The 12171-nt window shown below is 39.8% G+C and overlaps 1 protein-coding gene across 4 annotated transcripts in view; it reads right to left on the bottom strand.

The window, feature by feature from the left end:
* The window catches only part of cntnap5a (contactin associated protein family member 5a), a 65846-nt gene that overhangs the window by 22239 nt on the left and 31436 nt on the right, over positions 1-12171 (bottom strand). For all 4 annotated transcript variants that reach the window (XM_035522790.2, XM_081720373.1, XM_081720374.1 and 1 more), the window contains 6 exons: positions 9268-9471; positions 8678-8862; positions 8191-8334; positions 6701-6974; positions 5190-5333; positions 4149-4320 (listed from right to left, as the gene is read on the bottom strand). In XM_035522790.2, coding sequence (XP_035378683.1) covers positions 4149-4320; positions 5190-5333; positions 6701-6974; positions 8191-8334; positions 8678-8862; positions 9268-9471 — 1123 coding nt within the window. The remainder of the gene's footprint in view (positions 1-4148; positions 4321-5189; positions 5334-6700; positions 6975-8190; positions 8335-8677; positions 8863-9267; positions 9472-12171) is intronic.

Consider the following 12171-nt stretch of genomic DNA (forward strand, 5'->3'; position numbering starts at 1 on the left):
AATAATGCAGTGAAGAAAACAGTCCCTGTTTGCACAAGTCTTGTCTCAAATTCAAAAAAACAATTTAGTGGAACTGAAAGAAGATGGCTGCATTCTATTAACCTGCCTTCCACACAAATGTGTTTGCATCACAATTGGCCTTGATCTGAAACACTGAGACAGAGAGAGTTAAACCATCTGCTAAACCAAATGAAGCTGCAAAAGAGAACTATTTGACTTGCTGGTATGGCGCATTGTGGATATTTCAAAATGGGGCTCAACCAATCAACCAAACAAGGGCTAAATAAATTCATTCACACACACACATACACACACACACGTGTGTGTGTGTGTGTGTGTGTGTGTGTGTGTGTGTGTGTGTGTGTGTGTGTGTATATATATATATATATATATATATATATATATATATATATATATAATATATACATAAAACATAAAAGTGTGGTCCTCAGATTAAGGCACATTTCCTAGTTTGTGTCTAAATACCTGTCCCTTGATTATTAAACACAGTTTTAAATGCAGTTCAGAAGCACGTGTAGCTCAGGTAGCTCATGCTACTCATGCTACCCAGTTGCAAGCACAAGATGTGTTTTTTTCATATGTGCCTTTTCTATCAATATATTTAATACAAATAAAAAAGGAAACATCCACAACGGATCTACAGACAAAATAGTAACATAAACTCATTACAATTTTAAAAGCACATAATATTTTACTTAGGACACAGTATAATCCTGGTACCTACACACTTTCTGTGTAAAATTATTCTTTTTAAACTGCTTTGCAGTAATTTATGCTTTTTTTTTTTTTTTTTTTTTTTTTTTGAGTGAAATAAAAAACTTTGAAAAGCCTTGAGAAGGTGCAGCGCCTGCCAATAAACCTCATACAAACACTTAACAAACCAAACGCCTAGCGTTCAAATGTATGGGCTTCCTCCAGACATTATGATTAATAGCATGCTCATCTCAGGCATCTTAAATTTCACAATTACCAGCCTTTTAGGCCTGCATATATTATTTCACAAAGCATGCTTCTTGCTGTCCACTCCCGTGAGACCTTTACGAGGGCTCTTCGCACAATGCTGAAGCCATTAGCCTCTACAGAGGGAGTCAACCGTGTTCTGGATAATGTTTCAGGTGATGGTTTAATTACTGCTCTGCTATTTCTACTCAGGCTCAGGAAAAGGACTTTGGTGGACCATAAAATTATGGTGACCAATGTGCAGAACAGTTCACCAGCAATAAAGCAGTCAGTGAAGCTTTAGACGCCTGGGTGAGTGGTGGAGCTGAATGTTTGAACACATAGTTGATGGACTGCTATTTATTAGCAGGGGGAATGCTTTAGAAATTTGATGGGAAAAATGTAAACATTCCACTAGTAGTAACAAAGGTGGATTTGACAACTGTTCTCCCTTTACACATGAGCTTTTTCCACTTATTAATGTAAGCTTTATGACAAGGCTTTAGACAGCTTTTTAATGACAGTGATGTTAGAGTATTAGATAAGGCAAACATATTTGTGGAATAAACACAATCCATAAAATCCTGTTTTAAATATCCATGGAGAGGACACTGAAAATCACAAGAACCTTAAAGGGCACGTCTCAAGCACTGATCTACATCTACATAAGAATGATAAGCATTCCCTCCGTCTTTCAGGGAGAGTTTTTGTGACATATGTTATGATGAGGGTTCACTGAACCACCCCTTGGTCTAACAAAAATGTAAAGGCGTCTTTTTGAGATGAAACACCACTATCCTTTTGCCTCTGGGTACACACTGTCTAATGAAAACCTTTTTTTTTGGATGCTTAAAGAAGAGTACTGCTATATTAGCAGAATTTAAAAATTACACATTAAAGGAACAGTTCAGTTAAAAATGTAAATGTAAATGATAATGAATGGAAGCTTGTGGCTACCAGTAAGCATGGTGTAATTTGCATTATGCTGTTTGCTGTTCATTTGCACTCTTGGTTAGAACATTGTCTCATTTGACCAAACCATTCCTTTAAATCTGTTTCCTTACAGCCTGGACATGAAAAAGAGGAACAAACATCTGCTTCCCAGCGCACTAAAGGCTGCCTGCCTCTCCCCTGCTTTACACTGGACTTATACAAGGGAATTCCTCTCCAACACAAAGGGACATGTCAAAGTCAAAAAAGAAGTGCACTACTCTGCACCGCAGACCACACTAAGACTCTAAGCCTTCCATTCAGTAAAGCAACCAATCCAAATGACAAACCCGGCCTCTCATTCTGACTATTAGAACTGTCTGTGCCACTCCAACCCCTAATCCCTATCAGTGTCAGAGCACTTGTTGACAGTGTCTAAAACCTAAAGGAGGGGGAGTGGGATTGTGGCATGACCTAGCCGGTTTTGGCAGCAAGCTTTAGGCTGCACACAAAGGGAAGGGTGGCGGAGGAAGACGAGGGACTACCGTCTAACGGTCTCTGGCACTTTTGCCCCTGGCAGACTCCAGAGCTGCCATGGAGCACACCGAGGCCATCAACCGCCGCCTTCCCCGCCGACTGTGACAGCTGCTCATGAATGATTTAGAGGCACTGTCGACGGATGGGTCTCATCATGTTCACACAAGTTCACTATTAATAAATAAAAAAAAACCACTTTCCACAGACAAGCTGGCAGGAGACACCCCCGCCCTTAAATATCAGCATATCGGCAATGGAAGCTCTCCCTGGGAATACGGTAATCGGAGTTTGCTGCAGGGAGATTTGGATGTCAGAGGAACTTAGTGAAGGACAGTGGTTTCGATGTGATTTAATAGAGTCAGTGTAATCGAGTGTAAGTATGAGCATCCAGTGTTTCTTCTAAAGGATGCAGTGTTTTTACTCATTATTTTTAATAGCATAACTAAAGCTATAAAATTGCCTGCTAAGTATATCCATAGACAGAAAACTCCTTCTTGACTGTGCATATAGATTATGTCTGTATATTATTGCTGGACTAGCAAGTAAACCTTTTTACAATGTGTATTTAATGATTCTATCTGCTGAAGCTGATGTGAGTTGAATGCAATATATTATAGATTCTACATTCACTGGTACCATTATGAATAATTAATCTATTATTTCCATCATTCTAATCTCTAGCTTAGCTGAATAAATACTGAAGACATTTTTGTATTATATGCAAACACTTTCATAGTGTAGAAAACAACTTTTCTCTAGCAACTCTACCAAGAACAGTTGGGGCTGCAAATTTGCTTGTAAGACACTGTAGTCAGGGATGTAGGGGTAGGTTACATTGCAGGGGGAACTTTATATCAACATCACAAGTGGGTGATTTGCTGCAAACGCTCACAATACTCTCTGACACTTTCCTTACACCACACTGCATGTCATATCTTCCCATAAAGAAAGCTAATGAGAAGTCAAGAAAACAAGGCACTTTCCTACTTGCTTGTTTCCCCCTGTCCGGGACCCCTGCGGTCCACTGTCACACCGGCTGCCATGTTTTGGCAAGTCGATTGGGGCCCCTCCGATTACAGAACTGGTAATGAGAAACACCAGAGGGTGTAGCGTGGAGCTTGTTAGTAGGGCTGCTAGCCTGAGTGGCATTACTAAATGAACGTCTTCCTGTTTCTAATAAGGGCTCTGATAGTTGGACCAGCTCTACTGCCGCTGCTGGAGTCCTGCACGACAAATAAAGCACTGACAGGTGTGAAGACGTGAGGATGGCACTTCTGCACTGAGCCACGGCACTGGTAGTACAAAATGATATTTTTGTCACTGGCACAAACATAGCTCACCAGCGTTAAACCAAGACCTGTTTTCCAGTGTTCCAACAGCAAGGGTTACTTGCTACCAAGAAATGCTTATATTGCTAACAGTAAAAAAAGCAAGTAGAATCTAATTAGTATTAAGCAAATAAGTTATACTAACTCGTCATACTAACGAATCATGCTATTTTGTACACACCAGCTTTTAGACGTTATTAGCCAATTTGGGTGAAAAGCTTCAGGCCAGTTTTCATGATAGTTTTCAACTCATTTTTGCTGACTCAGATATTGGTTTACAGAGCGAGGAAATTTATTATCAATTCTAAGAATAATTTTAACATCAAAAAAGACATTACAGTCTAAACTTTTAAAATTCTTTCAGAAGTAGCTGAATAACATATAATTGTATACCTGTCCTGAATGCCACACATGTCAAACTGTAGTTGATTCCATCTTCCCATGATCCCTTGCTGGATAAGCATGAGGTCCATAGGTTGGTTATTGATGAGGATGAGACGAACACAACCCTGGAAAGCCATTGTGGGGTTCATACAGCTGGAGTCATTATGAGCCACTGGACAACCTAAAAGAGTGTACAAAAGAGGCCCTCAGTGGCAGTCGTAATTCAGTCAAATAACCCACTTCACATTATGGCAGCGGTGACATTAAAGCATTTTGGTATAATATAAAAGTCTAATTGGCTAATTTTCTGTTCCTGTTTCATGATTATGTTCATCCTAGCTACAGGCAATAAGGAGGTACTGCTTGTTCGCCAGCTGACTTTTTTAGTACTTGTAGATGATTTACACTTTTAATGATCATCCATTACTTAAAGATACTTGGAACAAATGTGATTTTTGTAATGTGGACTATTTATGAGGAAATCTCTAATTTGACAAAACCTAGCCTATTTTTTTAATGTCCCATATAAGTGAACTGGCTTAAGTTGTATCTGCTATGGATTTGTTGATGGATTAACAGGATGCTGTTTAGTGAGATCTAAACATGTACTTATAAGCTCATCTGAAAAGACTGAATTCATTATGTTTTCACTAGAACACAAGGAATGGCATTTATTTTGAATATGCAAATTCTGACAGACTCACAGTTTTCTATTTGGATTCTAAGAAAAGCCGATTATGAAGACATGGTGTGGCTCAGTGTGAAGAGTGCCATCTCTTATGGCATCATTACAAGCTCTCAAGCAGTAATAACACAACAGCCTTTTCTTCTCACAAATGTAGATCACGTTCTCTTGGCAGCCAGATTTTTTGACAGCAGTTAGACCCCTGCACTACAACACATGAATTAGCCTAAAGAAACCAACACTAAGTCATAGATATCATGAATAACAACTAACATAATTAGAAAATTGTTTCATTGCATGTAAAACATCCTGGGAAAAGTCAAGAATCTTATTTTTTGCTGTTAATTGAAAACAAACTTTCATACCCCCAAAATAATAATTGTCCCTTGGCTCCAGGTAGTGCTCTAGCTGAATGGTGGAGGCTGGCTCGTTGTCCAGGGTCAGAGCAATCTGTAGTCCTCTGCTGCTGAGACTCACCATGTGCCACAGACCATCATTTACCCTCTGACCTGCCAAGCAAGGAGATCATAAATAGAATATATTAGTTAAATGCCATAGTGGTGTATTGATAGACAACGATGGAGTCACTGCCTGTCCAAAAATGAACTGATAACATATTTTGCAGGTATAAACAATGTTTCATTTGTAAACAATTCAGTAGCAATATAAATTTGTATTCCTGTATTATTCAACAATAACTCAATAACAAGTGGATGATCTATGCCTATTCAATAACAATTCAATTTAATTAACCATATCAATAACTGAATGATCCATCCAGCCAGTTAATTTGTCTAATATTGTTAGCAAAGCTAATAGATTCCTTGCAGGTTTAGGAACTATAAATATAAAATTGTTATTTTAAAGTACGGGTGAATCAGACACAATATAAAGCAGAAGACGAGCCAATACAAACAATGTTATCCATGATATGCAGTGGTACCAAAGCCAACCTGCCTGCAAACACTGAGCCAAAAAAAAAAAAAAATCTCAATGTGGTTTGATTTAATTAATTCTGGCCATTACACATGAAGGGCACACTAGCTGTGTGGGGCCGTTGTGTGCCTACGGTCCCCTCTGTGCCAGCCATCTGCTAGCCGTTCAAGCTTGATCTAATGTTTGGGCCTTGGTACGACTGGGATCACCGCACTCTTCGGTCTCCCATTGACCATAATTACTGAGCACTGCATTTCGGTCAAAATACACATGGTGTTGGGAAGGGAAAAAAAGAACACAGGGCCACAGGTATTCTGGAATTAGATATAATCTCAGAAAAGCTCCCTGAAAGGTAACAGATGGAGAGTGGCTTTCTTTTTCTCTCCTATTGCTGACTGTCATTGAATGCCACATCAGGCCCCACCTCTGGGGTGAAATTTGCAGCTGTCTGTCTGAGCATGTGCAACTGGCTAATCTGATTTGGGTGGGTTGCCACCACCGTATATATATGCCTCACATTTATCTTCAGAAGACCAAAACAATTTTGCTTTGTGGTTTTGTGTAGTGAGTGATAAATTAAAGTCACACAAATGGTTTTGGTCTTTTTGCACAGCACTAAACATTAAACACAGATGAAACCTGGGCTGTTTCAGAAACAGGAAAAGTGTTATGCTCTGTGGTGGAAGCAATAGAATGATCTACCCTTGCATGACACGTCAGTCTGAAATAAAAAAAAAAAGCATACTTCCTTTAGAGAAGTGGCATGTGAAGTTAAAATTTTATTAATGCAGTTTATTATTTTAAGGGGAAAAAAATGTTGGCTATTTTCTAAAAGACAGAGCTGGGATTATCTCCAGATAATAAAAAATTGAGGCATGTAAAACAGATTTACCTCCACAAATGTCAATTTAACTTTTTGTTTTTATAATAACGAGCTTACCAGTAGACACCTCAGATGTCTTGAGGCTCGATGTCTGGTGGGTGAGGCGGAGTCGACCACTGCTGATCTGGAGGAGCAGATAACGAGGCTCGTAGTCTGAGGCCAACTGGCTAGACAGCAGTAGGCCATCTGGGTTCCAGGTGCGGAACTGAAGGCGCACGGAGAGCCCCTCCAGAGTGGGCAGTGGGGCCGGCAAAGACAGGAAACTGCTACTGGAGCTCAGAAAGGTAGCAGCAACCAGCTGTGGCTCCGAGCAGGAAAAGGTCACATTGCCCTGGGAGATGAGGGAAAGAGCCAAGCCACATGTCAGTTTACATGTCAACGGGGGAATGTCGAAACATGTTCAGACACAAAAATTCTTAGTAGATCACATGTAACTTTAGATAAAATACCTGTACAAAAAAAACCCAAAACAGATATGAAAGAGCCATTGAACATAAATTGCTGAAAATTACGGTTTACTAATGTCAATTTATGTGGTAAATTGTTTGTTACAGTATCCGCCAAGATGAGTGCATTTCCATAGTATCTATTCTGACAGACAAATACACAAGCAGAAAAGCAGACAGAAAATACAGCAAGGCAAATATAGTAGAAGACTCCCCAGAAGGAAGCCAGGAGAGTTGATAGGAATAGGGAATGGAGAGCAGAGGGAAATAAGAGAAATAAAAAGAAGGAGGGTGAGCCAGACAGGCAGAAACCCACAGAAGGGAGCAGACAGCCTGGATAAATGTCACCAGCACAGTTCCGCTGAGACCGGCAGGAGCACTGAGAGCACATCCGCGGGACAGAAGCTCACGTAGGCGTGAAAAGGTTACCGCAGTGCTAGGTGAACACCTCATTGATCCCAGTGCCACAGGGCCATACGCAGCCCTCATCAGTGAACTCGGGCCTCGGAGGACCCACTCCCTCACAAGCTCTGTCAGTTTGACAGCCTTTCTGTCTCAACCAGCTTCTCTGAAAGGACTCAACTATCTTGTTATTTGATTTGAAAGCTACAGGGGCAGGTGGATGTTCTCTTGAGATGCAGTGATAGAAGGAAGAATATGAGGGTGATCGTGGAGAATATGTCTTTTTAGTAAGCAGACTATTTTTCCAGTACAAAAAAAGCAGCTTTAAATTTACTCCAGTAGAGGTAAATTGGATTCAGCCGTGTAAATGCAGCCGCTGAAGGCCTCATTTCAGAAATCACGGAGAAAAGTAGGAAGTGAAAAGTGTGAACAATTTACCACAGATGCTGGTCCTTTGTACCAGCACCAAATCAAGCTGACTTGGTCATTGGAGGTGTAATATAAGTTGATAAAAAATAGTGATATTTGATGGTAAGAAATTACATTTAATGGTGATATGTCATATTGAAATTGGTTATCTGTCTCCAGCCATGTATCAGGAATAGTTAATATCTTATTTGCTTATCCATGATTCATCATATAACCCTTATCTTGTGTTGTTGTGTTTAATAAGCTAAAACACTATGCATTAAGCCTTACCACACTGTATATCTGAGGCTTGCGTCGCTTAGCGAGATCAATGATGTTTACTCCATTATAGTAGAGATTCTCCACACAGCCATGAAAATTCCTTCGGAGAAACGTTCCAGGTTTTCCAGGGAGTGGGATCCCACCGAAGCTAAGCTTTGGGGAGCAGTTATTCACAGTTACGAAACATCTGAAGTGTCTACAGGGACAATTTATATTACAACAGAAAATAAACAACATTAAAACATACTCCAGGCTTCATTAGTACCGCCACAATCTGATGTCTGTTCAAATTATTATGAAGGGGTTCTGTTTGCAGGGCAAGACCTCAACTGAAGTAAGAATCATCTTTTTTTCCTTACTTTGCTTATTAGACAATATCTAGATTTTGTTACCATGTATGTGCCCTGAATTGTCCAATTTACAAGCCCAAGTCCCCAGAGTTTCCAATTCTTGGAATTAACATTGGTCTAACTTTTAAGAAAAAAAAGAACTCTACCTCATAGTCGACTTCCAGAGAGTCTCCATCACCTTTGGTCCTGAAGTGCTGTGTTTGTCTGTCCAAGGTGAAGTTGACCTGCTTGTTAAAGCGCTCAATGAGCACTGAATGCCAGTGCTGGTCATCCAGCAGACTGCCCAGTGTGACCACCGTACGGCCACTGCTGGACCTCACCCTGGTGTCATCTGAGAAAGGCACAGAGACAAACAGGAGGAAGGTACTGTAGGCGAGACCTTTGCTTTCATGACATAGTTAATAAGAGAAAAGTACAGAGGTAGCAGGCTTTGAAAAAGTACCAGGTCCAAATTTTTGAAAAGGACATTGAGAGTTACACATATTTATGTTTCCTTCTGTAGGATTGTATTTAAACAGTTGTGCTTTATTTTACACTATTACGATATTGTAATTTCTTGCAGTGTCCTTGAGTACCTTGAAATGCACTTATAAACAATCTTCTTCTTCTTCTTCTTCTTCTTTTACTGGTTGCTGTCCACCTTATAAGAATAATTCATCCCAACTGGCTAATGAGCCAGCAATAAACAAAATGAGCACTGCCAGTTTTCGTTCAGTGACTATGAGGCTGAACTCACCCAGGTTGAGGTGTAAGGCTAGCCTTCCCCGATGTAGCTCCAGTGTTATGTAGTCTCCTCGCTGGCCCTCCCCATGCAACAGCACGCCCTCTGCCTGACGACTCTTGAAACGCAGAGATATCACATCCTTCACGGTGCTCATGGACTTCTGGTTGAATCGGTAGAGCAGGGAGCTTCTGCCATCAAAGTCCGCCACAAATGATTCTTAGTGAAATGAAAAAGGTACATAGGAAATGTGAAGGTTCCAAATTTCAAATAATGTGCCCTGATCAAAAGCAGGTTAGAGCAGTGCTCAGGATGTTATGCTCTATCTTGGAGCATGTAGGGTTAAAATACGTTGGGATGAGAATTCTTATCACATTCTCTTTTTTTCTTATAAAAAGGATAACATTTATTAGAGGAAATTAATCAAGACACCTTTAGTAGTTTTAATAACTACAATTTAATTGATGTTTGACTGTGCATTGGGATCTAGTACTCTGTGAAATCTGTTTCTAAACATTCTAGATGTTGGAAGAATATCAATATATTATGCAATCCAAGTCTTAGCCCCTGTCAATGTTGGATATGCCCCAAATATCAACCAATTATATTCTGCTAAGGTGATGTCCAAAGTTTGCCTCTTTGTTGTATGGGCTATGGCTGTCTGAATAAATAATGCAGTCTCCATCATGCACCTGACTTCTCAATGAAGAGCAGAAGAGAAGAGAGCACAAGAGATTTTGCGGAACTGAATCCTGAAAGCCAAGTTTGAGCTGGCATATTTGGCAGGAGGCTGTTAAAATACTGGTCACATTATGGCCCATCAAAAACACGAGTGTTGCAGTACAACAGGCTTTTGGGAACTTCTGTCAGTGTGCTGTTTCGGAATGTCGCCTGCAATCCACATATACACAAAAGCACAGAAACAGAATCAAAAGGACATGAGAGAAGAGGGAAAAGAGGTGGTCATTATTTCTCATGCTTGTTTACAGTTATTTTGTGGAATTCTTGTGATCTGGATGATTTTTCTGCTCATTACTGATAATATCACTCATCAGAGGGGCGCAAAGAAAGATTGGGAGAAAGGGAGTGAAACAAGATAAAAAAGAGATAATCCTAACATAGTCTCTGCTTACTGCATTTTTATGAAAGAAATGTTGCAAAATTTTGTTCATAGTGAAACCTTACAGGCAAATGGTGCCTAGTTCTGAGGTGGATATCTATTTTGCTAACAAGCCACCATGTCATTTCAACCAAATGAGGAAGCCAGTTAGTTGAACAGAGTGTGGAGAATGCAATATAACAATGCTGATAGACAGTGACACTCAGCCAGTGTTAAGCCATGCTTCAGTTCAACTTGGGGTTACACGTCACGCTGGTTTTCTGATCCCAGACACGTTATTAATGGGAGATGCCAGACATGTGAATTCACACGCTTAGGTATTGTCTACACTTGCCACTGAACAGTGAAACCGTCAGATCACACCATCAAAAATATTCTTATGTATGTCTACTTACACTATATTTGATGAATACATAGATAGTCCAATGTGCCTGTGACTTCATTACTATGCGCAAATAATGGATTAAGTGCATCTCAGACCTGCTATCTTCATGATAGAAAGGAAACATTTGCTCATCTCTGGAGATCAGTCATAGCCATATAGGTTCTTTAGGTGGTCCATGTGCTGTGAAGCTACATTATTAAGGGGAGTTGATCCGGAGCAGTCCTCATGCAGCATTTATCAGTGAAGCATGCATTCATCCAAGTTTAATATGGGGGATCACGGCATGGAGCCGTGTGGAATAATGGAAACGCTCACTAAGGGATAATTATAAATGTCTTTTACAGTGCAGTAATTCGCCAACTGATCCATTTAGTGCTGCTTGGCTATGCATGCAGTGGTATCATTAGAGACACCTCTTTACTTATTTAGCACTAGCCTGACAGAGGCCGACCGCGGAACCTTCGCATGTTGATGTTTGCTGTCAGCCGATGGAATAGTGTAGGGTCAGCAAAATGCGCTGATCCTAAGTGATTAGAGGGAGAACAAATATGCTTCTCGGTGAATATTATGGTCTCTACATTACAACCTCACACTGTGGAACTAGACAATGGAAATCCCAAAGGAATAAGAAGAGTTCAGGGGAGAGTTTATCTCCTAAGCATATTTGTATTGGTTATATAAATTACTGCAAATATAGATGACTGATTTGATTTCGGTCTAGAGTCCTATATCATTATATAGAGTGCAGTTCAAATCATGAACTAGCACCAAATACCAACATTGCTGAAGTGTGCTGAATACACTACGTGTTCTCCTCAGACCATTCCCTCATCTACAAAATGCCTTTTGCTAAATAATGCTCTGTATGATGTGGTGTATATCTTGGTAGATATTGCTGCTCTGAAAATCAAAGTGTCTCTCAGGGATGCTAAGAGGGGACTTTTAAGGTAAAATCATTCTATTGCCTCTCATAATTACCCCAAAAAGACAATGAAATCTGTTACAAAGCACAAGACAAATGTCTTTACATTTTCAAGACTGAGTGCTTCCTTTTGATAAAGAGATTAAACACATGCAGGAAAAAATGTGTGATGACAAAGGCTGCCTGACTGACAGTTAGATGAATGCCAACAACATCTGCGATTGAACTGAAACTTTTGTCCATCTAGTCGGTCCTTGCCAATCTAAATGTACTCGGTCAGTGCTAATATATAGCCAGTTAATGGTATTCTCTCTATCCATTCACCACTGTTTACTTTACTCTCTTTACAATTTTGTTATTTTAGTACATTTTATTTGTATTTAAATGATTTTGTCAAATATTTTGTATCTAATTTTAAATTATGAATGAGCCTTAAGTGTACTTTTAGCTAGGATTTAGTGTATACCTGTAAGCTTAGAAAAGTAGTTGGCA

This window comes from Electrophorus electricus, chromosome 9 (assembly GCF_041902795.1).
Source record: "Electrophorus electricus isolate QZ-2024a chromosome 9, ASM4190279v1, whole genome shotgun sequence".
Lineage (NCBI taxonomy): Eukaryota > Metazoa > Chordata > Actinopteri > Gymnotiformes > Gymnotidae > Electrophorus > Electrophorus electricus.